Genomic DNA, 25,135 nt, shown 5'->3' with positions numbered 1-25,135 from the left:
AACAAATCAAATTATTTATGTAATTTATGTATCAGGTTAGTCAAAAATAGGGACACCTAGAATATGTCTTATATAAAACTGGGACAAATCACTGGTTTTGGATAAATCTGCTGGTACTGTGACAAAACTTTGACTGTCCCGGGGAAATAGCGACGTCTGCTTACTCTAAGTTACAACTTCTCTGCGTAAAATCGAGTGTACAGTAAAACGTGCGTAATGAAATAAATAACAACATCGAAATAGTAAAAAGTGTATCAAAACAAGTCGCTTTTTCTCTCTGAATTGTCGCGTTTGTTGATGTTGACGTCGGTTCGTTTGGACAGTTGTAGTGCCGCGTTCTGACCAGAGGGGGCGGTGTATCTGAGCGCGCGCGCGTGTGGGACTGAAAACACAAAGAAGAAGAAGAAGCGCTGTTTGTTAGCACCGTTAGCATAGTTAGCATCGAGCCCCAAAAGACGCGCGTAATTCTTCATCACCGGAAAATAAAACCTGAAATATTCACACATCTTTAAGTTCATCATTAAACGGACGGAGCAGAGTTAATGGTGGCGTGACTCAAACAGCTCACGGAGTAAATAAATGAGTAAATAACGGGTAAAGAAGAGATTCTCCTCCATCATCCTCTGGTCCGTGTTAAAGGAGGTACGAGCCCGGGGTAATCTCTGTTTTTATTCGTGTTTATTTATATTTATGTTGTGTTTTGTGTCAAGTAAAAGGTAAAAGTACAGACTGTGTAAAAAGACAGTGATCCGGGTTAATTTAAACGAAAAGTACTAAGTTCTATTCTGTGGATTTTTATAATAACAATGTAATAATAATAATAATAATAATGTGTATTAAACCAGGTCTAAACTAAGACTAAACAAGGATTATATCAGGTCTAAACCAGGACTAAACTAAGATTAAGCCAGGACTAAATCAGGACTAATCTAAGACTAAACCAGGACTAAACTAAGACTAAACCAGGACTAAACTAAGAATAAACCTGGACTAAACTAAGACTAAACCAGCACTAAATCAGGACTAAACTAAGACTAAATCAGGATTAAACTGAGACTAAACCAGGACTAAACTAAGAATAAACCAGGACTAAACTAAGACTAAACAAGCACTAAATCAAGACTAAACTAAGACTAAACCAGGACTGAACTAAGACTAAACCAGGACTAAACTAAGACTAAACCAGGACTAAAACCAGGTCTAAACCAGGACTAAACTATGACTAAACCAGGACTAAACCAGGTCTAAACCAGGACTAAATCAGGACTAAACTAAGACTAAACCAGGACTAAACTAAGACTAAACCAGGGCTAAACTAAGACTTAACCAGGACTGAACTAAGACTAAACCAGGACTGAACTAAGACTAAACCATAACTAAACTAAGACTAAACCAGGACTAAAACCAGGTCTAAACCAGGACTAAACCAGGTCTAAACCAGGACTAAACTAAGACTAAACCAGAACTACATCAGGACCAAACCAGAACTACATCAGGACCAAACCAGGACTACATCAGGACTAAACTAAGACTAAACCAGAACTACATCAGGTCTAAACCAGGTTTATCACAATTTTTGATCTGATCCATGCCAACAGTAAAGAGGAGCATAAATTGTCATTTGTTTTACCAAAATACAGAAAACCGTGTTTGCAAATGACCATAAAATAAAAAAAAAATTTAAAAAAACGCAATGTCAGAAATCCCTCAAATCATGACTGACCCAAGAATCTTTTGTGTTTACAGCAAACATCCTAGCCCGGGTGTGTTCCAGTTTAGAATTTTGAAAATCTGCTCACCCTGGTTAACGTTTAAATTGAAATGTAATGTTCTTTTCTTTGGGTTTCTGTAATAACACTGTAATAATTTTATTTAATTTGTATTTCTCTAAATGAAAGTGTTTGACTTTGCCTTTGCCTGTCACGATAACATGTTCAGAAATATGAAATATTGCTCAAGAAAATACAGATAATATGATGAAATAACTAAACATGATATTGGAACTATGTTTATGTCACTGTTCAGGATCAGCAGGATCATCCCCAAACACGATTCTCAACAACACTGTTATAAAAACATGAGCTGCAGTAATTAAACAGAAGAATGAGACAGTTTAATAGTTAATTTCAATTCAGAGTTATTTTTTCCACACTGAGCAGCTCAGATCTAATAACTAACTAACTAAATAAATAAGTAGATAAATAGATAAATAAAATAAAAATTAATAAAAAAAACTAAATAAATAAATAAAATATAAATAAATAAATTAAAAAACTAACTAACTAATTAAACTAACTAAATAAGTAAATAAATAAATAAAATAAATAAACAGAAGAATGAGGCAGTTTAACAGTTAATTTCAATTCAAAGTTATTTTTTCCACACTGAGCAGCTCAAATTTAATAACTAACTAAATAAATAAATAAATAGTAGATAAATAGATAAATAAATAAAATAAAAATGAATAAATAAAATATAAATAAATAAAAACGTAACTAACTAATTAAACTAACTAACTAACTAAATAAGTAAATAAATCAAATAAAATAAAAATAAATAAAAAACTAACTAATTAAACTAAATAAATAAAAACTAACTAAATTTTAAAAAACAAACTAATTAAACTAAATAAATAAAATAAATAAAAAACTAACGAACTAAATAAAATAATAATAAAAAAATTATACAAATAAATAAATAAACTAACAAACAGCATTTGTTCAAAGAAAAGTCCCCACACAGAATTATTGAGGAAATTTTAAAAATGATTGTTCCATCTTTCATTTACTGAACGATAAGTGGATTTTGTATTTATGGCGCCAGTCTTAACTCTGCCTTGTCCCTGTCGCTGTGGCAGGATGCACCTGCCCTGATGGCCTCGGAGGTGAACATGTCCGGGGTGGGGGAGGTGGTGATCGTTCTCCCGGAGACGGTGAGGGAAGTGCCCGAGGAGGAGGACGAGGAGAAGGCCGTGCTGGTCTCTGCGCAACTCGCCTCCAAACAAAGGTTTTCCTTCAGGACGTCTGCAGAGTTTAAACTTTCGAAAGGTTTGTGTGGTCAGTTTTTTATTCGCCGTGTGTTTTATTTCCTCCAGTGAAGAGATGTCCGTGGGGACCCCAGAGGAGGCCCAGGCTGAGACCTCTGCTGCAGACGCTCTGTCCAAAGAGGCGGTCATCGGTCAGCACTGCACACTCCGTCACACACAGCAGTTTAGATTCATAACAATGACTTTTGGTGACTCTAAATCAGGTTTGGGCTATTATTTTTTCCATGGGGCCACATGAGAAACAGGAAATATTGTGGAGGCTAAAATGTTTAACTCAATTCTGCAGAATATTAATTGTGTTTCTTTATAAAAAGCAGTAAATCTTATTGTTCTGATTAGGGATGGGCACGATTAGTCGATTAATCGATAATTGATCATTAAGAATTTCATTGATTACGTTCATTTTAATGGACAAACTGAATGTATGTTTGTGTGTCGTGGACCAAACAGGTGTGTACATGTGTCTCTGCATCAGAAGGAGCGAGACACAAACAGTGGGTCAGTCTGTAACGAACCGAAGCACAAATGTGGATTTAACCAGGATTTGTAGAAGAAATTCCACACTTTCCGTTGCGTTGGGACAAGTGTGAGTCCATGTGCACAGTGTATAAAGCAGCACATATGTTTCTGTGTCCAGTGGGAAAAAGTTCGCTCAATGTGGATGACGAGGCCCCGCCCCCCTCCCCCCGTACGCTGTCCTGGTTTTGACAAACACAAATCTGGTCACACTGACCTGTATTCACCTGAGTCATGTCTTTTAATCCAACACAAGTTGAACCACATCAGCGACACAAGAGCTGGAGTTTTATCTTCACTTAGTTTATGTAAATTAGTGATGTGGTTTTAAGTTTTGTTTCTGTGAGATTTGAACAAAACTGAATTAAACACATTATAATGTCAAACAGCTGATGTGGATCTAGAGTCGTTATGTTTATATGTCGTAAAGTTGAGTTTATTTATGCAGATTAGTGCAGATAGTAATAATAATGATGATCATTTTAATATAAAAACGTTAATGATTAATCGATAATCGATCGTTAATTCTTCCGACGATCGATTAAGAACATTTCATCGAATGCCCGTCACTAGTCCTGACTAAACAATGAAAAAGTGAAGCTGCCAGACATAAAATGTAATAAAAAAAACACATCTAAAACAAAAGCAATGCAGCTTTAGTCCAAGCATGAGGTAAAATGATAAAATATGTTTATTTTGTAAATCCAAATGAGCTTAAACGGGACGATCAGAGTCGACAAAAGAGCCGGATGTGGCCCAGGAGCTGGACAGTGTGGATTGTCTGATCTAAATATGGTCACTTCAATGACAAACATGACCAAAAAACATTTAAACAGTATCAAAAAAAGACATTTCAGTTATAATTTTATTTTGTAGATTAAAATTAACGTCTAAACTCAAAAGAGCTGTGAAAAGAAAACCCTGATTCTGAAGTAGAGGTTGTGTTGGAGACCGTGGTGCTCCTCTCGGCCTGCACAGCTCTTCACAACATCTCAGTGTGATGTTTGAGGCTGACTGAGCTCTTTCTTCTTCTGTAGTGAAACTGTCGGAGGAGGTGGACACAGAGGCAGACGTCTTCTACTCCATCACGTGCGGAGACGCCAAAGCCACTCTGATCTGGAAGAAGTTTGTGTGTCCTGGGATCAATGTGAAGTGTGTGCAGGTACAACTCTGGACCTCTGCTCCTCTGCTCCTCTGCTCCTCTGCTCCTCTGCTGCTCCTCTGTTCACCTCTGCTCCTCTGCTCCTCTGCTCCTCTGCTCCTCTGCTCCTCTGCTGCTCCTCTGCTCCTCTGCTCTCTGCTCCTCTGCTGCTCCTCTGCTGCTCCTCTGCTCCTCTGCTCCTCTGCTCCTCTGCTTCCTCTGCTCTCTCCTCTGCTCCTCTGCTCCTCTGCTCCTCTGCTCCTCTGCTCCTCTGTTCCTCCTCTGCTCTCCTCTGTCTCCTCTGTTCCTCTGTTCCTCTGCTCTCTCCTCTGCTCCTCTGCTCCTCTGCTCCTCTGCTCCTCTGCTCCTCTGCTCCTCTGCTCCTCTGCTCCTCTGTTCCTCTGCTCCTCTGCTCCTCTGCTCCTCTGCTCCTCTGCTCCTCTGCTCCTCTGTTCCTCTGCTCCTCTGCTCCTCTGCTCCTCTGCTCTTCTGCTCCTCTGCTCCTCTGGACCTCTGCTCCTCTGCTCCTCTGCTCTTCTGCTCCTCTGCTCCTCTGTTCCTCTGCTCCTCTGCTCCTCTGGACCTCTGCTCCTCTGCTCTTCTGCTCCTCTGGACCTCTGCTCCTCTGTTCCTCTGCTCCTCTCCTCTGTTCCTCTGCTCCTCTGTTCCTCTGCTCCTCTGTTCCTCTGCTTCCTCTGGACCTCTGCTCCTCTGCTCTTCTGTTCCTCTGCTCCTCTGTTCCTCTGCTCCTCTGTTCCTCTGCTTCTCTGGACCTCTGCTCCTCTGCTCCTCTGCTCCTCTGCTCCTCTGCTCCTCTGCTCCTCTGCTCTTCTGCTCCTCTGCTCCTCTGCTCCTCTGCTCCTCTGCTCTTCTCTACTCCTCTGCTTCTCTACTCCTCTGCTCCTCTGCTCTTCTGCTCCTCTGCTCCTCTGCTCTTCTTCTCTGCTCTGTTGTTAGCCTCCTCTGAGTCTCATTCTGTTCTTTTTGTCTTTCAGTTCAACTCTCAGCTCATCAGTCCTAAAGAGTTTGTGTGTTTAGCGGGGAAGTCGACTCTGAAGGACTGGAAAAGAGCCATCCGCCTCAACGGCACCATGCTCAGGTAACGCCGCTGTAACCACGACGATAAAGACGAAGACGACGATAAAGACAATGACCAATCCCAAACCGCACGATCGTTCTGTCCAGACTCTGTGTCAGAGCACTTTATCGCTCACACTGTCCTTCTCTGAACAGAAATGGGAGTTTAAGGTTTAATCTGTTATTTACAGCTCCAACTTCAGACTCAAACAAAACAAAGAAAATCAGGGGCTGCAAAGTGAAAAAGAAAAACGTGCAGCGTCAGTGCTCACGTTTTCTTCCTTGATTTTTTTATTTATTTATTTTTTTTTTTAAATACATTAGACTCGGCGTTTATTTGGAACCAGTGATTTATTTATGAAAATATACACCTGCACTTGGTTTAGTCCTGGTTTAGTTCTGCTTTAGTGCTGGTTTCACACCTGGTTTATTCCTGGTTTAGTCCTGATGAAATCGTGTTTTAGTCCTGGTTTTAGTTCTTGTTTAGTTCTAATTTTAGTTCTAGTTTAGTCCTGGTTAAATCCTGTTTTAGTGCCGGTTTAGACCTGGTTTAGTCCTGGTTAAATCCTGTTTTAGTGCCGGTTTAGACCTGGTTTAGTCCTGGTTTTAGTCCTGGATTAGACCTGGTTTTAGTTCTTGTTTAGTTCAAGTTTAGTCCTGGCTTTAGTCCTTGTTTAGTCCTGGTTTAGTCCTTGTTCAGTCCTGGTTTTAGTCCTGGTTTAGTCCTGGTTTAGTCCTTGTTCAGTCCTGGTTTTAGTCCTGGTTTAGTCCTGGCTTAGTTCTGGCTTAGTCCTGGTTTTAGTCCTGGTTTAGTCCTGATGAAATCCTGGTTAAATCCTGGGTTAGTCCTGGTTTTAGTCCTTGGTTAAATCCTGTTTTAGTCCTGGTTTAGTCCTGGTTTAGTCCCGGTGTTTCCAGTAGACCCGGCGGATAAATGAAACCCGGATATTATTTGGTATTTTACGCTGCTCGTACCTGAGGTTTGGTCAGAACTGAAGAAACCACTTACACAGACATATTCACGATAAAAACAAACTTAGTCCAGCTGAATCACCTTTTTGCTTCGCGTCCCGCAGGAAGATCATGGACTCCGGAGAGCTGGACTTTTACCAACACTCCAAAGTCTGCTCCAACACCTGCCGCAGTACCAAGATCGACCTGGTGGGGGCCAAAGTGTCCCTGAGTGTGGACGGGGCCTCGGAGCTGCTGTCCACCGCCACCACCCCGGCCCCGGACTGTACGCGCCAAACTTTCACCATCACTAACTCTTTTTTTGGTTAAACTATAAACTTAATTCATTGACGATTACTGTTAGTCTGTGTCCGAATGTCTCCCCCAGCCCCTCACCCCTCGTTCACTCTATAGGCGAGTTTCAGCTGACGTCATTGTTATTAAAAGCCCGCGTTGCTGCTGGGAAATATTTTGGTCGGAGGCAAGAAACACGGTAGCGTCAAACACAGTGAGTAACCTCGCGTATTTATCCCCGATAATGGTAAATTCCTGCTGCATTATCGGACGCACAAATAGGCGACGTTCAGACTGCAGGGCTTAACGCTCAATTCAGATTCTATGTTATTAGGTTATTTTTTTCAGACCTGGAGTGTTATTTCATACCTGACAGTTTGGACTGTTCACTAGCGTCTTCCTCAGAGTCACGTGATGTTTCTGTGACGTGTCTGGTCAGATGATTTAAACAGGTTTTGGCGCCGTCTTCCTACAGGTCGAAACTGTCAGGTATGAAATAACACTCCAGGTCTGAAAAAAAGAACCTAATAACATAGAATACTGGAAGACCGAATGAATCTCATTGACTCAATTCCAATTTTTTTGTGAAATCCGATGTTTTTTCGAGGTCGTTCACATTTCCAGTTAAATGTGACTTGTATGTGACTCCAGTGTGAACATTAAACGGTCCAAAAGTGTCCCACATGTGACACTGGAGACACGACGACGTCAACCGCAGCGAGCGTCTCTGTGTTTACACAAGTTGTCCAAACATGGACGCAGCATCGAGCACCTGGAGATTTTAAAGTTCCTCTCGTACCGGAGCCAGAACATGAACAACTGACTTGTTTTAAGGAGGAGATTGAGAAGGAGAAGGACGAGGTTTTTGGTCGTGGTGTTTTGTGGTGAGTGGAGATGTGCTTCACTTCAGTCACACGGAGTTTATTAACAATTTTCTCCTACTTCAGCGCAGAATAGTGACGTTTGTGTCGTGTAGATGGATGAATGCACTTTGGCCGTTCACACTGAAGTCACATGTCACATGCTTAATGCTCAATTTGTGTTTTTTTTTTAAATCAGATTTTTTTTTGCTAGGTCGTTTACATTTCCAGTTAAATGTGACTTGTGTGTGATCTCCTTAAATGTCCCAAAAGTGTCCCCCATGAGCATCAGAGGACACGACGACGTCACACACAGCGAGTGGGCTCAGTGTTTATGGAAGTCTCCTAAAATCTGGGCTTGTCTCCCAAAATCCAGTCCAGTTTGTTTGAGTTTATAGTTTCCTTGTATTTGTGTTGCAAGCTTTTTATTTTTCATTGACATTGGAGCCAGGACGTCTGTAGCCGCGCTCGGACATTTCTTCGGCGATCATTTTAAAAACCGTCCGGTTCAGATAAGACTCCTCCAATAGGAGGGTTTCAGTCACGTGATCACGATGATGCGCGAATTTCAGGTGGAGGGCAGAAACTGAAGACAAACACGACAAACAAACACGGCTCTGGAGAACACAGATATGGAGAAGAGTTCTTATTGTCAGGATTTAGAGCCAGGAGCGAGGCAAAAGTACGAGCAGTTAGTCGACAAATATATCGGGCGTGACCCTGATCTTATTGAAAATGAGAGAATTTTCAGCCGAAGTAAAAGATTTGCCGACAATCGAGGCAGAGGAGATCACGAACTATTGAGCTCTTCAGACATCGTTCTACACCAGACAACAGATGAAGATGTACAAAAGTTTGGAGGCATAGAACTTTTTTTGTCAGTGGATGGATCCTCAACCTCGGTGCAAAACGCCTAAATGATCATTATGTTTTGGTCTTGGCCGGGGTGAGTGTTTCTCTTATTTTATGCGTATCGACGTTATGGGAAAAACTGCAGTGTATCGGCAGTGACCTCGATCTGAACTATTTAATGTCAACAAACGTCGTTAGTCGTTAATGATTCGTTTATGTTTAGGTAAACCACAAAAAACAGTTTATCTTTGTAACAAACCTTTGTTGAAGTGTCACTGCAGACACGAGCATTAGTGAATTCTGCTCCTCCCGACCGCAAACAGGTTTGTAATCCACTTTTTACAGCGTTGTTCTGTCAGCTTTTCCCATTTCTGACCTTTGTGGACGACTATATTCGGTTCTCTAAAAAAATCTCTTTTCCTTCTCTCGGTTAGAACGATTGGCACAGCCGTAAACTACACAACACATCGGCATTTTCCTCCAGTCAGTTCACTTCCTGCCCTCCATCTGATTTTGCGCGCTGACAAACGAAGCCCTGTGACGTCACGTGAAACCCAGATATTTGTCCTGAACACATCGATCCCCACAAATATGAATAAACTCTCTAACCTCACTTTCCCTCCAGTGACGAGACTCTGAGTTTGACGTGTCGGTGGATGAATGTGACCTGCCCGTTCAGACTAAAGTCACAAGTCAAAAGATCAGATCTGTTTGGGTTTTAGGAGCACAGATCCAAGTGTCCTGGGTCACATTTGAAAAAAACAGATCTGTGTGGTTCAGACTGTCATTAAAAGATCAGATCGGCTTTGGGTCACATCAGGCTAAAGTCTAAAACTGATACATATCTGATCCCCCTGCTGGAGATAGTGTGGACATTCGGACACAGCCTTAGTTATAATTATAGTTCACTGATTTAAAACTGTAAAACTGTAAAAGTGAAAATCTGCCCCGCTCTAATTCTGCCCTCGTCTGTGTTTAGTGAACGGAATGACTCTGTCCTTCTCAGAGTCCCCAGACGAAGCCTCAGAGTGGGTCACCGCCATTGGGGGTAAGGCTGAACTCTGGACTCATGAGGGACTCTTGGGGGACTCTTGGTGGACTCGTGGTGGACTCTTGGGGGACTACGTGGGGACTCTTGGGGACTCTTGAGGGACTCTTGGTTGGGGGACTCTTGGATTCTTGGGGAACTCTTGGTGGATTCTTGGGTGACTCATTGTGGACACCTGGGGGACACTTGGTGGACTCCTGGGAGACTCTTGTAGGACTCTTGGTGCACTTTTGGGGGCCTCCTCAGGGACTCTTAGGGGACTCCTTGGGTACTCTTGTCAGACTCTTGGTTAGTGGACTTTTGGTGGACTCTTCTAGGACTCTTGGTGGACTCATGGCGGACTCATGGCGGACTCATGGCGGACTCATAGCGGACTCTTGGTGGACTCTTGGTGGACTCATGGCGGACTCATAGCGGACTCTTGGTGGACTCTTGGTGGACTCTTTTAGGACTCATGGTGGACTCTTGGTGCACTCTTGGCTGGGGGACTTTTGGTTAGTGGACTCTTCTAGGATTCTTGGTGGACTCATGGCGGACTCTTGGTGGACTCTTGGTGGACTCTTGGACTCTGGTGGACTCATGGTGGACTCATGGTGGACTCTTGGTGGACTCTTGGTGGACTCTGGTCTTGGTGGACTCTGGGACTCTTGTGGACTCTTGGTGGACTCTGGTGGACTCATGGACTCGGACTCTTGGTGGACTCTTGGTTGACTCTTGGTGGACTCTTGGTGGACTCTTGGTGGACTCATGGTGGACTCTGGTGGACTCATGGTGGACTCATGGTGGACTCTTGGTGGACTCTTGGTGGACTCTGGTGGACTCTTGGTGGACTCATGGTGGACTCTTGGTGGACTCTTGGTGGACTCATGGTGGACTCATGGTGGACTCTTGGTGGACTCTTGGTGGACTCTTGGTGGACTCTTGGTGGACTCATGGTGGACTCATGGTGGACTCTTGGACTCTTGGTGGACTCTTGGTGGACTCTTGGTGGACTCTTGGTGGACTCATGGTGGACTCATGGTGGACTCTTGGTGGACTCATGGTGGACTCTTGGTGGACTCATGGTGGACTCTTGGTGGACTCTTGGTGGACTCATGGTGGACTCATGGTGGACTCTTGGTGGACTCTTGGTGGACTCTTGGTGGACTCATGGTGGACTCTTGGTGGACTCTTGGTGCACTCTTGGCTGGGGGAGTTTTGGTTAGTGGACTCTTGGTTGGTGGACTCTCGTAGGACTTTTGGGGGACCCCGTTTTGAAGTTCTTGATGCTGACTTCTGTGTTGTTTTGCAGAGGACTCGGTGACCTTCTGGAAAGCGGTGAAGGAGGCGGGGATGCTGGACGAGGTGGTCCAGGACTTTGAGAAGGAGCTCCAGGACGTTCTGAAGGGGCTGGAGGAAAGAGCCAACGACCCTCCGCTGCAGGTCAAAGGTCAGACTACAACAACAAAAACACCAACAACAAAAACAAAAACAACAAAAACAACACCTGAGCCTCACTCTTGATCCTCTTGTTCCCTTGTGGTCAGGGTTGGTTGGACAGGAACATGTTTTAGTTTGAAGCCCATTAAAGGCTCATTTCTTCTCCACTTTCGTCCGTAAACAGATCGCTGCATTTATACTTCCAAACATTTCTAATGTCAAAGCTGTTTTCTGTCAAACCTTCTAGACCAGCAGAATATGTTTTACATAATCATGCATAACTTTCCAACCATAAAAAGCGGAGAAAAGCAGATTTCCGAGCAGATTTCCGGCATTATCCTACATCACAACGCTGCCTGATGATGTAGAGAAAACGAGTGTCCAATAGGTTTTGTTTTCCAACAAACTCATGCGCTCCGTCCATTTTGATTAGGCCAAACTTTGTCAAAGAGTGTAGTGAGTCAAAATGGTCGATGCTCTGAGCGTCTGTGTTTGTAACAATTGAAAAAGTCGCTCTAAGTGCAGATATTTCTCAAATAAATGGCAAGTTACGCATCTTGCACATCTGTTACTATTTTTATTTTCAGGTTTGTTTGAGTCCAAATGTTCAAATCCAAATGTAATAAACCTCATAGAAATGCAGGAAGTGATGTGGCTCTGTGACCTGGACCTGACTCCAGCTGTTTCCATGACCTGCACCAGTCAAGTCATGTGGACCTTTGCACTTTTTTTGTTTTGAGGCAATAAGGAGATTTTTAGTTTTACTTACAGACTTGATATCTTGACCTTTTGTAGCTAAGGCCCTAAATTAAGCATTTTTTAATGTTTATACTTGTTTGCTGTGTGTTTTCTATGAAAGAGTGTGAATTTTATTTATTTATTTTTTTTTTTTTCATGTGTATTTCTGGTCCTGTAGTTTTTATTACAGCCACATGACACAACTACAGCAGCAGATGTGAAATTACAGGTTGTAGTGGAAAAAAAGGATGTATAACACTTCATTAGGCAATGAAAGGGGGAGATTTAAACGCAAATTTAAGAAAGAAATCCAGGCGAGGACAAATGTACTAAAATAGATCTTGAAGAGTTTCAAACCTCCACCAGAGGGCGCTAAAAGTCAGCGTGAGAATTGACCAAAGGATGAAACAGAGCAACAAATAAACAAACAGAGCGGCGCCCACGGCAGGTTTTAGATCACAACTGTTGAGAACAGGATAAATAATAAAACTTAATGAAACTGTGGCCATGTTTACGTGATTTTTTTATTTCCAAATTAATTATTCTGATTTAAAATATTTGAAATTAAAATATTCTCCTTGGAGTTTCTGAATTGTTGTTAAATGTTTTTTATTTAATACGTCTGAGCGTCTGGGTGTGGGGAAGTTTTTGATTGGACAGAAACACCAACAGATTTACGTCGACCGGAGGAAAACACAAACTTCAAGTGTTTACATGGACTTTTTAAAGCAGAATAAATTTTTATTCAGAATTAAATTATTTTTATTTGGAAGTAACGCTCTCATGTAAACGTGGCAAGTATAGTGTAGTATAGAATAGAATAGTATAATAGAGTATAGTATAGTATAGACTTTGTGTTTGGCCTGGAGCTGCGTCTGCGTCTGGCACCACACTTTGGGAACCCCCGCTCTGTTGCCTGGTGAGACGTTTGTGGAAAGCTTTCACATTTTCCCAGAACAGACCTGCCCCTGCGCCGTGCTCCTCTGTGACATCAGTTTGCTCTAAACAATTCCAGCGTGATGATTGTGACCGGAAACCTCCCGGTGAGACGGAGCAGACTCGCTCCAGTGCAAAAGTAAACAGGCCGCTGTCCTGCGCGATGATGCAGATCTGTGACGGAGACGAGGAGCTTTTCCACCTCGTGTGCTGTGTTTGAAGGACGACTCTTCAAACACACATCTCACAGACGTGTCGTGTTGACTGAAGAGACCCGAGTGTGAGACTGACTCCAGGTTGTGTGGGGGATAGAACTGTTTCTGAAACACATTTACAAACATTCAAAATCCAACATCCCACGCTTTTTAGGTGAATTATTTAAAGGATCCAATCCAATTTTATTTGTATAACACATTTTATCAACACAAAGTCTCCAAAGTGCTGCACAGAGTAGCACAATATAAATGTACATGTTAAATAAAATAAATAAATAATCAAGTGAGTAAAAACAAAAAAGATACTAAAATTTGCAAATAAAATCAATAAAAGACAGTCAGAGGAGCACATGATTCTTACGCTGTGTTAAAAGCCGGAGAGTAAAAATTTGTTTTTAAACGAGTCACTTCAAGTCACCCCAGCAAGTCAGTCACGGTGTCACCCCAGGAGAGCCCTCTGAGTCAGGTGTCACCCCAGGTCACCCGGCAGAGTTTCACCCCAGTCACCCAGAGTTTTGGGGTCACCCAGGGTCACCCCACCCCAGTCAGTCAGTCACCCCACCCCAGGTCAGTCCCCAGAGTCACCCCAGTCCCCCCAGAGTCAGGGTCACCCCAGAGTCACCCCACCCCAGGGTCACCCCAGAGTCACCCCAGAGTCACCCCCACCCCAGAGTCACCCCAGGGTCACCCCAGAGTCAGGGTCACCCCAGAGCACCCAGGGTCACCCCAGGGTCACCCCAGGGTCACCCCAGAGTCACCCCTCAGGGTCACCCCAGGGTCACCCCAGAGTCACCTCGGCTTTTGAGACGAGTTGGAGCCCTCAGACCTCAGAGCGTGTGAAGGAGACTCTCTGTCAGAGTTTACTTTTTTTATTTTAAAGTTTTCATCTCTCGAGGCAGAAGTGGAGTAACAAGTCACGTTTCGAAAGTGTTGTGGTTTTATTTTCTGTTTTGACCAGTTAAACATTGACGTGTGTGTGTTAAATTTGCGACAGAAAACCTACATTAGATGATTGAATAGTTTGGATTTAATATTTGATTTTATCGTTATCATTTTCATTTCAGTTTCCAAGTGTAGAAAACGTTGTAACTTTGTTTAGAAAGGTGCTGTATAAATAAAATATCACTAGATTATAAAAGGAAATTCACACTGCAGCCTGTGATAAAAGTGTTAAACTTTTTATATTTAACACAATTTAATACAAAGATTTCAGTGTTTCCAGTCGTTTCTTTCTCTTCTTTAGTTGGAGCCTTATTTGATAGAAGATATGAGTCTGTGGAAATGAGCTCTGTTCCACATTGTGATGTCATCATGTGGTAATACGGGAAGGAAGTGCTCCACTGTGTTTTTAAACTCCAAACACTTTCACTACAATCATTTGGATTATTTCAGTCCTCCAAGAGTCTGGATGTGTTGTTGAACTTGTTGGAGTCCACGGTTTGTTAGGATCTTCTACGTTTGCTCTGCGGATGTTTGAAAGTCGTTTAATTCACCGTTAGTGGTTCTTTTCACTCAGAATATGAAAAAGACATTTTCCTTCTTCCGTGCTTCTGTTTGTGCATCCGATAATGCAGCAGGAATTTAACATTATCGGGGATAAATACGCGAGGTTACTCACTGTGTTTGACGCTACCGTGTTTCTTGCCTCCGACCAAAATATTTCCCAGCAGCAACGCGGACTTTTAATAACAATGACGTCAGCTGAAACTCGCCTGTAAAGTGTTACTCAAACATGTGAATGAAACAAACACAACTTTTACCATGTAGACGTAGACAGAACCATGATGACACTGTTTTATAAAACATTTATGGAATCAGTTTTAACGTTTTCTTTGGTCTCGTGGTTTGGAGCATTTCTGCTAAAAACACAAACTCCCTGAATCAGTCGGTTAAATGGGCGAGTTTGGTGATTGTTCATCCTCAGAGTCTCTGGACTCTCTGGACTCAGGACAGTTACAGAGAATATCCCAGAGGATTATAAGAGACGAGCAACATCCACTAAACTCAGAGTTTCAGCTGCTTCCCTCTGGTCAGAGTTTTTTAGTCCCAAGATCTAGAACGAATTGTTTTAAAAGGAGCTTCGTTCCGGCTGCTGTCGCACTTATGAATAAATTGTAATTTATTTATCTAAGATTGTGTGTTTTTAACATATTTAATATTTATTGTGATTTTAGCCAAGCGTGATGGATGATTTTAATTGGTTGTTTATGGAACAAACCATTCTGCACTGGAGCATCTGTAACACTTTATTTAGTTTGTTTGTTTTGTGGATATGTGAAATGTGGAACCTGCCTCTCAAATCTGCAAAGCAAATTTACCTACGGGTACGAATAAAGCGACTGGACCTAACCTAACCTAACTTCAGGTCATTTTTTGATGAGGGAACAACATTATAAATCGTCTTAAAGCTCAAAGAGTCAGTTCTGTGTAGGGGTGTGCAAAAATATCGGAATATCGATATATTATATCGTTTAATGTGATGATACAGTATCGATATCGTGGGCTGCTGTATCGATATATCACTAAGAGGATTTTTAGGTGTGTTTTACTAAATTATTTTGTTACAGTGCTACAGTTTTGTTGTTTGACATTTTTACTGTTTTGATGATTAAATTGTTTGTGTTTCATATGAACTTTGCACAAGAAGTGGTTTAACAAAGACTTTTAGCGTCACAGCCATGATTTAGACTTTATTTTTTATTAAACCGTATCGAATCGATTTGAAATATATCATATCGAATCGAAAGTGCACTGTATCGAGATATGTATCGTATCATGGCCTGTGTATCGAGATATGTATCGTATCGGCAGCTTCTTAATGATCCCCAGCCCTAGTTCTGTGTGATCTCGAACCTTTAACCAAACTCCCGTGTCTGTGTGTCTGTGCAGATGCTGTGCTGCTGAATAACATTGTGCAGAACTTTGGGATGTTGGACCTGGTGAAGAAAGTGCTGGCCAGTCACAAGAGCCAGATGGACCGGTACCGGGAGCAGTACACGCGCAGCCTGGCAGGTGAGGGCGCTGTGGGACGCACCTGTCACTGACCCCCCCCCCACCCTCCGCGCATCATTAGACCGACTCACGCTCCAGAATCATAATCAGACTCGGCTTTAATCAGACGAGTCGAAAACTTTTCTGGCAGCGTTTGATCGAGTGTGTCTCCATGGTAACTGCTGATCGTTCCGCCAGAGGTGCACGTAGAGCACCCCCGGCGTGATGTCATTGCTTTGTTTTTTAGCACAATCATCAAACCAAAATGAAATCACATTTTAGTCTTTTTGATAAAAAGCTGCACAATGTGGCTTCAAAATAATAATGAAACTGTCGTGTTAATATAATGAACAGGGGTGGGACTTGATAAAAAAAAAAATCTAATAATCCTGATCCCGTCAAATCCGTGTGTCATTTGTTCATTCATTTTTCAATATAAAATCAAAAATAAGAAAATGAATAAACAACTATTTTCTTCATTATTTGTCTTCAAAACCAAAATGAAAACAACAGATAATGATTCGTGTTTTCAGTTTTTAATTTTGTGTTTAAATGGAAAATGGAAAAAACAGATAACGACCGTTTCCCGTTTACGTGACTCCGTGACTGTGATGCCGGAATTTTGCACCGCATACGGACTGAACCAGGACTGATCCACGTCCGGGACCAGAGCGGGACTGAGACCCAGACCAGACTAGGACCAGAGGGGGACCAGACCGCTCTGGTCCTGGTCTGGTCCTGGTTTTGGATCAGTCCTGGTTCAGTCTGTATGTGGCACAAAACTCCGGCATCACAGTCACGGAGTCACGTAAACGGGAAACGGTCGTTATCTGTTTTTTTCCATTTTTCATTTAAACACAAACTCGAAAACTGAAAAAACAAATCATTATCTGTTTTTTTCATTTTGGTTTTGGAGACAAATAATGAAGAAAATAGTTGTTTATTCATTTTCTTATTTTTGGTTTTATATTGAAAAACAAATGAACGAATGACACACAGATTCCGTCAGATCTCAGAAGCTCAGCAGGACGGGTCTGGTCTGGACTTGGATGGAGACTCTGGGAAAATCAGGAGCCGCAGGAGGCACCAGTCATAAAAACTGTTGTTGTGTCCTTAGGCAAGACACTTCACCCACATTGCCTAGTATGAAAGTGGCGTGAGCGTGGGTGATGGTGTTGGTCGGAGGGACTGATGGTGCAGATTGGCAGCCTCACTTCCATCAGTCTGTCCCAGGGCAGCTGTGGCTACAGTAGTAGTTTACACCAGCGGGTCTGGAGTGACTGAATAATTCTCTGTAAAACGTCTTTGAGTGTCCAGAAAAGAAAAGCGCTGTATAAAACTGATGCATTATTAATTACCAGCTTTGTAATTAATTTATCTCAATTAATCACATAACACGGTGAAGAAAATCCTGGAAAAGTCATGGAATTTTAGTATGTCTTCCACGCAGCTCCAGTGTTCTGTTAAGTTCATGAGGCTGTTCTGATTATTTGTGAAAGTCTGTGTCTTTTGTTTAGCCTGATTCATCAGACGGTTTCAATTCGTAGAAACCGTGTGACCTGCAGCATTAGGATTCGTTCACTCGATGGTAGACGGGGACTTTTTTTTTATTTAACCAATCGCTGCTGTTTGGTCGTGGCGTATGTAATGCATCGCTAACGGGGATAACTGCTATGTTAAACTTTTCCCAAATCCCATAGGAAGAAGAACAATAACGTCTTTCCCCGAGATAAAATTCACCAAACATTCTCTTTGTTCCGGTTTTAAATCCTCGATCTGGGGAATCGTTTCCAACACAGAACATCTGAATCTTCTGTGATTGGCCGGTGCCCAAACTCGCACTTCCGGAGTTTTTGTAAACCGTCCAGTGTATTTTGATTCCTGATCTAGTCACTGGAGAGAAATGAATCTGAGCAGAGGCCTGGATACCTTTTGTTTAAGAGACGACAATAAATGCACTGAAAGGATTTAGAATGTTCAAAACTATAATCCCAAACCATAAGATGAGTGGAAATAGTTCACATTTCAGATTTAGAACTAAAAGTCTGATCAAATTTACACATGTAGGTGCTGGAAAGTCATGGAAAATTCACTTTAGTCATGAAAAAGTCATGGAGAAGTTTTGAAATTTTGTCAGTGAAAAAGAGTTGGAACAATATTTGCCCCAAAAGCAACATTTATTTTTTCTAAATGAATTTTAGTGGACGACTTCATCAAATAAAACACACAGACACGACTTTTAAACTCGAGCTCTTTTAATGTCTGGAAAAATATCTAGAAAAAATAATTAATTAATTGCTTTTTATTTCAAAATCGTCGACAAAGGTAAAATCTGTGTCCAAAACTGCAGAGACTAAAGTTCAAGTGTTATTTTACCTGAAGTCGTTTCCTTCTGAGCGTCGTGTTTCTGTTCTCGCTCTCACAGGTTTTGCATTTTAATGGTGTCGTCGGGTCGAGCCGCGTCTGTGATACGAAACTCTTTTCTGCACAGATGAAGAAAAAAAAGAGGTCGAGCTTCACCGGGTCATAAAAAAGTCAAAAACAGCAGCTCAGGTCTCCGAGGGTTAAACTTGTAAAGTGAACAGAAAGTTACACACACTGAGAAATGGAAAAGTGACAAAATGGTTCATATTTTTAATGCACTGTTTCTTTGTAATTAATTAATCATAATTAATGCATTAATGTCCCACCCCTAATAACTCAACAACACCTGTGGAGACCAGCGGGACTCGAACCCCCAACCTCTGCCCAGCGCTTTTCACAACCTTGCACTGTGTCTTTTACACCGTGACCTGTGTTTTGTGTTTTTGGATGTCGTCTGTTTGTGTTTGTGTTTTGTGTTTTTGGATGTTGTCTGTTTGTGTTGTGTGTTTTGTGTTTGTGTTTTGTGTTTTTGGATGTCGTCTGTGTGTGTGTTTTGTGTTTGTGTGTGTGTTTTTGGATGTCGTCTGTGTGTGTTTCTCTGATTGGTCCAGAGGAAGTGATGTGAGGAGAATTGTAGATCTAATATGTGGAAGTGTAGACAGAGTCTGTGCTCCGTGTGCTCACAGCTGTATCCTGTCATTAACCCGGTGTGTGTGTGTGTGTGTGTGTGTGTGTTGTGTGTGTTTGGTGTGTGTGTGTGTGTGTGTGTGTCCACAGCTCTGGAGCAGCAGTGTGACGAGCATCGGAAGCGGGCCAAAGAGCTGAAGAGCCGCTCGCAGCATCTGAACAACGTGCTGATGACCCTGACCCCGGTGCCCTCGCCCCCGGTCGCCAAACGGCCCCGTCTGACCCGGGCGGTGTCGGGGCCGGCGGCCGTGGGGGGGTCGCCGCAGCAGATCAGCCTTCCTCTGAGCCAGCTGAGCGGACTGCCTCTCGGCAAAGTGCTGACGGTGGCGGGGGCCCAGGCCGGCTCGGCTCTGGGGGGCTACACTCTGCTCACCTCGCCGCTGCCCGCCGGCGACCTGAGCGCCGACGCCTCCAACCTCACGCTGCTCCAGGACGGCGTGGTCAAAGTACTGGGGCCGCAGTTTCAGCTGCTCACTCTGCCCACCGCGCTGCAGGGCCCCACTATGGAGGCTCTGTCCACAGAGGCCCCGGGCGCCACCGCCGAGGGCCCCGAGCCCGAGGGACCCGAGGGACCTGAGGGACCTGAGGGCCCCTCACAGGACCTGGCACAAGAAAGCCCTGCTCAAGAGGAGGCCCCTGAGCAGGCCACAGAGGAACCACCTCTGTCCACCACAGACTGACCGGACTCACACATGTGTGTCTGAGTGTGTGTGTCTGAGTGTGTGTGTCTGAGTTTACTGTGTGTGTGTGTGTGTGTGTGTGTGTGTGTGTGTGTGTCTGAGTGTGTGTGTGTGTGTGTGTCTGAGTTTACATGTGTGTGTGTGTGTGTGTGTGTCTGAGTGTGTGTATGTGCGTGTGTGTCTGAGTTTACATGTGTGTAATGTGTGTGTGTGTGTGTGTGTGTGTGTGTATAGGTGCACGTGTGTGTGTCTCTTTGTTTGTGTATGTGTGTGTGTGTATGTGTGTGTGTGTGTGTGTGTGTGTGTGTACTCTATTACCTACATTAAAGCTTCTTTCTGGACTGTGTTTATTGATCCTCTTGATGTTTTTCTTATTTATTGATTTGATTTGTAAAGTGACAGCAGCTCATGATCCTGATGATTAATGAACATTTCAAGTGTAAATATGTAAAGTTTACAGCAGCGCGGCTCATCTCCATCTTCAGTCCCTCGGCAGATTGATGTGAAATCATCTACAGGACAATCTACACACACAAGAGTGAGCCACAGAGTGAGCCACAGAGTGAGCCACAGAGGGAGCCACAGAGGGAGCCACAGAGGGAGCCACAGACAGCAGAGGGAGCCACAGAGGGAGCCACAGGCAGGGGGAGCAGGAGGGAATCCAGGGTTTATAATGTGGACTAAACCTGAGTTGGCTCACAAGTGTCTTTATGTGGTGTGTGTGTTTGTGTGTGTGTGTTTGTGTGTGTGTGTGTTTGTTGTACAAATGTCAGAAAGTCAAATAAATTATAAATAGGTGGATTGCAGATATTTATTGTCAGTGCAGACAGATACATGACGGCACAGGCTGATGACATCACCGAACACACCACAGACCCTCCAGCGGGCGTCTACGGCAGGGGCGTCTACGGCAGGGGCGTCTACGGCAGGGCGTCTACGGCAGGGGCGTCTACGGCAGGGGCACACAGCTCCCGTCACAGCAGGAGGTCAGGTTTCTGCAGAGCTGAGGTGCTGCTGCTGCTGTTGGATGTTTTTGTTCCTTTAAATAAAATCAGGGCTGATGTGTCCGGAGAGTGACGTCTGGAAACACGACGCACAGAGGTGCACAGAGACGCACAGAGCCCACATTTTGTGTTTATTATGATGTTTATTATGATGTAATGATGATAATATGTTTGAGAGTTTTGGCCCCGTGTCCCTCAGAGCTGCGCATGAGTCTGGAGAGACTCGCGCTCCCCCGCGGTCTCTCCACTAGAGGGCGCCAGTGGATCATTTATTCAGCCGTAAAGAAGCCGGACTCCGCAGCCTGAGGCCCCGCGCTCTGAGCAGGTAGGACCTGAGGCCCTGACCCGAGCTCACGCGTCTTTTTTAAATGACTTGACGCAGAAACTGTCAGTGTTCAGCGGATTCTGCGCATCAGAAAATTTTCACAGTGTTTTGGCCGCGCGCGCGTCTCCACGGTTTTTCTTCCGTTACTAAATAAATAAAACCAGGATCCACACTGAAAACGTTATGATTGTTTTTAATTAGTTTAATGTTTTAATTGGACACTCTTGTCTCTTGAGCTTGTGCCGCTGAAGAGTCAAACCGAAGTTTGGCTCTGCGCCCTGCGCGCGCGCGGAGACGCCCGTGGAGCAACTGAAATAACGATGCAGTTTCAGAGCGCGAGGTGCGCGCTGTGGAAGCGCATAGTTACTTTACGACACAGGAGGTTTCCACGCGCCTCTGTGCGCGTGTGTGTGTGTGTGTGTGTGCGCGCGCGTGGTGCGTGTGTGCGCATCTGTGTGTGTGCGGTGCGGCACAAAGTGACACGGTTGTATGAAAGAAGCTCGTTTATTGAGTGCAGCCGTGAGTCACGAACACAGGACAGGACAAAGGCTGAAGCACAGCGGGGAACATCAGTCCAATAATGTTCAGGTTCTACCGGCTCCGCGCGTACGGCTCCTCTGCGGAGCGCACGGAGATCTTGAAGTGGCGGCGCAGAAAGCCCCCGTAGCGCTTGTCCCATTGGAGGTTGTTGAGTTTAGGTCGAATCCTCCTCATAAAACCCCCGTAGCGCTTCTGGAGCTCTCCCGGCTCCTCGGAGCTCTCCTCCCGGCTCCGCTCCGCGCTCTGCTCCGCGCTCTCCTGCGCGCTCTCCGCGGAGCTGCTCCTCCGGGTCTTGGGGCCAAACTTCCGCAGGAATCCTCCGTAGCGTTTGCTGAGCTCCCGGGAGCCCTGCTCCAGGACAGCGTCCCTCTGCAGCCGCTTTAACAAGTCCTCATATTTCTGCTCCACCGCCGCCTGCAGCACCGCGTTGTCGCGCCACGGACGCAGCGCTTTGTTCTTGTTCCGGTCGATCCTCTTGATGAATCCGCCGTAGCGCTTCACCAGCTGCGCCTCGTGACTCTCCTCCTCCGCCGCCGCCGCGTCCTCGCTCCAGTCCGCCAGGGCGCGTTGCTCTCGGCTCCAGTCCTCCGTGTGTCCGCAGTCACTGAGCTGCTCCGCGCACTGCGCGCTGCACTGCGCACAAACACAAACACGCGCTAATCATTAACTCCAGTAAAAGCCGCGCACGGACTGAGCGCCACACAAACTGCACACAAACTGCACACAAACTGCACACAAACTACACACACAAACTGCACACAAACTACACACACAAACTACACACAAACTGCACACAAACTGCACACAAACTGCACACAAACTACACACACAAACACACAGCTGAGGTTTCCCAGAAGCGGAGACAGCCCGGAGTGAACAGGGACAGAGACAGGAGCAGAGCAGAGACAGAGGAGCAGAGAGACAGAGAGACAGCAGAGACAGCAGAGACAGGAGCAGAGACAGGAGCAGAGACAGGGTTAGAGACAGAAGCAGAGACAGGAGCAGAGACAGGAGCAGAGACAGGAGCAGAGACAGGAGCAGGAGCGGAGACAGACAGAAGTGACAAACATCACTCAGACTTCGACGCATTTTCTCGAGGTTTTAGATTGAGTGAAATTTGGTCCCGAGTCTGATTGAACTTAAATCTGTGTTTTGACCGAGAGAAAGTCACAAAAGTAACAGGAACAGGACCAGTCTGGGTCTGTGGGTCCGTGGGTCTGTGGGTCCGTGGGTCTGTGTCTCCTCTGGGTCCGTGAGTCTGTGAATCTCGCACCTGTTGACGTCTGTGCGGGGCACGCGCGGTGTTATTTTGATCGCATCATTTATTAGAGGTAATGACGTGATCTCGCCCGCGCGCTCGTGATGGATTGTTCAGAGTCTGAGCTCCGGGGAAAGTCTGACTCCACGCGCAGTTTCCTCTCAGCCCGCGTGCCCGTGCGTAACACAGGCGGGCGCGTGCGGATGTAACAGGTGCGGCATTTGACGCTCGCGTCAAACTTTACAAACACATGTTCCGTGCGCGGGACCAGTCCACGCACTGTGCGCGCGTCTGTGTGTATGTGTGTGTGTGTGTGCGCGCGCGCGTGTGTGATCTTACCAGGCTGAACGCGGCTCCGGGCCTCGTGACCAGTGCGCACTTCTCACACTGAGCGGAGCAGAGCGCGCGGACAGAGGGCGGCACACTGAGCACGAGCGCCAGCACGAGCCACTCCATCATCTCCGGTCCGGACACGCGCGAGCGGAGGAACACTGGGATGACACCTGCTGCTGCGGAAACAACGCAAACTCCTGTTTGCGCAGTGCGTAAAAGTGCGCTCTTCAGCACGAGAGCGGCTCCAGATGGCGCGTGCGGCCCCGGCGTTCCTCGGGAGTCGGGCAGATAGTTCCGGTCCGGTTCAGACTGAGGTGCGTGTTCCTCTCAGACCTGCTCCGCCTCCAGCTTTCGTGTCATGTCGTGGGTGCGTCTCAGAGACGTGCTTTTAAGGCGCGAGCCGCGTGCGTGTCACTCTCACCGACCAATGAGACTCGTGAGCCGTCCTCGCGAGCGCAGCGACGCCCACACGCAAGAACAGAGCCGCTCCAGCGTCACGAGCCGCGCTCCGGGCCCCAGAGGCGGGCCTCGGGACAGATCCACGGCCCGGGCCCCGCCGCGGGGTCAGAGTCTCGGCTCCTGTGGAGTCGCGGCTCCGCGGGACTCTGCAGGACGAGGTTTAGACTCTTATGAGTTACACTGACACGTCTGATCAAAGAAACAGTCTTTATGACTGAGCTTTTTGTAAAAGGCAATAACAAAATATGAACCAGAATCCTCTGCGCGCGCACACTGACACGCGCGCACACTGCACGCGCCCAGACCAGGAGACTGGACGTGGAGCGGCCTGTGGACACAGTCACAGACAAATGATGTTGATATGATCTTAATGAGCCTATTTACATATATAAATATATAATAGTATAAATAACAATGTGCTGTGTGAGTGAAATGGAGCGATCAGATCGTCGGTGTAAAGGCTCCGGCACTGTGAGTGGCTCATGAAATGTTGCCTTTTTAAAGCTCTTTGTTGTTGTTTTGTAGGAGTCGTATAAAGAGCCAGAGGACATCAGCATCAGCATCAGCAGCATCAGGAGCTTTGTGTTTGTGTTCACCGCGGACGTGTCCAAGGACCCCCCCCCCCCCCCCCCCCCCCCCCCCCTCCTCCTCTGCGCTCACCAAGGCCGCACCCTCAGGTCTTTTGTGTGAGCGACGATCCGAGGGGCCACTGTGATATTTTACCTTTTCTGAATACAAGTGCAGCCTGTGGGCCTGTTCTCCGGAGACCACGCCGCTGTACGGTCAGTGTGTGTGTGTGTGACCCCTGACCTCTGTCCGGCGCTGTGGTCAGGGGCGATGGAGGGAACAGTGTGTGTGAAGCGCAGGAGGAATCTTACATTAACAAATTCTGTTGCCATGGTTCCTGGAGTCTGCAAACTCTCTTGACGGCGACATATGTCCTTGCTCCTCTGCGTTTGATTAAACGTATTACACAGTGACACAGAACGAGCTCCGTCAGGTCAGGAAACGTTGATGAAAAATAAAAATAAAACACATGACGAAGTTTAACACGGAGTTACAAGAAAAAAAACGACCAAAAAACTGTAAAAGGACACGATCCGGGAAGAGGAAAAACGGTGAGCGTTTGTGAGTCTGGAGCTATTTTCTGATCAAACCCGCACTCGTGTTGCATTTCATTCTCAAACTCTGCAGGTTTCGGCAGCGTTCCACCTTGTGATGTCATCATGTGGTGATGCAGGAAGGGCTCCACTGTGTTTCTAAACTCCACACAGCTTCACTAGAATCATTTGGAGGTTTTCAGTTTCGTTTTCAGTCCTGGAGTTGCCGATCTCGACCGAACTAAAGTCAAACGGAGCTGTTCACTTGAAAACGACCACTTCATGACATCACGAGGTGGAA

At 45.2% G+C, this 25,135-nt stretch overlaps 2 protein-coding genes across 5 annotated transcripts; one reads left to right on the top strand and one right to left on the bottom strand.

The window, feature by feature from the left end:
* Positions 1-411: 411 nt before the first annotated feature.
* Positions 412-20,161, top strand: gmeb2 (glucocorticoid modulatory element binding protein 2). Of its 4 annotated transcripts, none has more exons than XM_055166359.1 (10): positions 412-642; positions 2,858-3,006; positions 3,095-3,177; positions 4,600-4,724; positions 5,699-5,802; positions 6,857-7,017; positions 9,717-9,785; positions 11,077-11,214; positions 15,983-16,105; positions 19,226-20,161. In XM_055166359.1, the coding sequence occupies exons 2-10, from the start codon at positions 2,873-2,875 to the stop codon at positions 19,813-19,815; spliced, it is 1,527 nt and encodes a 508-aa protein (XP_055022334.1). In that variant the 5' UTR covers positions 412-642; positions 2,858-2,872; the 3' UTR covers positions 19,816-20,161. The 4 variants fall into 4 exon arrangements, with proteins under 4 accessions (XP_055022334.1, XP_055022332.1, XP_055022333.1 ...); XM_055166357.1 differs by having other exon boundaries at positions 3,095-3,249; XM_055166358.1 differs by having other exon boundaries at positions 412-655; positions 3,095-3,249.
* Positions 20,162-21,629: 1,468 nt separating this feature from the next.
* Positions 21,630-23,605, bottom strand: pdyn (prodynorphin). Its single transcript, XM_020933072.2, has 2 exons — positions 23,282-23,605; positions 21,630-22,317 (listed from the first exon to the last, which is right to left on the bottom strand). Exons 1-2 carry the CDS (start codon positions 23,399-23,401, stop codon positions 21,736-21,738), a joined length of 702 nt encoding a protein of 233 aa, XP_020788731.1. The 5' UTR covers positions 23,402-23,605; the 3' UTR covers positions 21,630-21,735.
* Between the last annotated feature and the right edge of the window lie 1,530 nt (positions 23,606-25,135).

This window comes from Boleophthalmus pectinirostris, unplaced genomic scaffold (assembly GCF_026225935.1).
Source record: "Boleophthalmus pectinirostris isolate CB_2022bp ecotype Guang Dong unplaced genomic scaffold, ASM2622593v1 HiC_scaffold_8, whole genome shotgun sequence".
Taxonomy (NCBI): domain Eukaryota; kingdom Metazoa; phylum Chordata; class Actinopteri; order Gobiiformes; family Gobiidae; genus Boleophthalmus; species Boleophthalmus pectinirostris.
The sequence above is the reverse complement of the archived record's forward strand: the minus strand, read 5'-3'. Positions and strand labels throughout refer to the sequence as shown.

What these genes read in the sequence shown, in the direction of transcription:
- gmeb2 (XM_055166357.1), top strand. Translation starts at nt 2,873, where the DNA reads ATGGCCTCGGAGGTGAACATGTCCGGGGTGGGGGAGGTGGTGATCGTT. An exon ending in CCCTCCGCTGCAGGTCAAAG is followed by an intron (nt 11,215 to 15,982) that starts GTCAGACTACAA and finishes GTGTCTGTGCAG; the next exon opens with ATGCTGTGCTGCTGAATAAC. An exon ending in GTACACGCGCAGCCTGGCAG is followed by an intron (nt 16,106 to 19,225) that starts GTGAGGGCGCTG and finishes GTGTGTCCACAG; the next exon opens with CTCTGGAGCAGCAGTGTGAC.
- pdyn (XM_020933072.2), bottom strand. Translation starts at nt 23,401, where the DNA reads ATGATGGAGTGGCTCGTGCTGGCGCTCGTGCTCAGTGTGCCGCCCTCT. An exon ending in CCGGAGCCGCGTTCAGCCTG is followed by an intron (nt 22,318 to 23,281) that starts GTAAGATCACAC and finishes GTTTGTGCGCAG; the next exon opens with TGCAGCGCGCAGTGCGCGGA.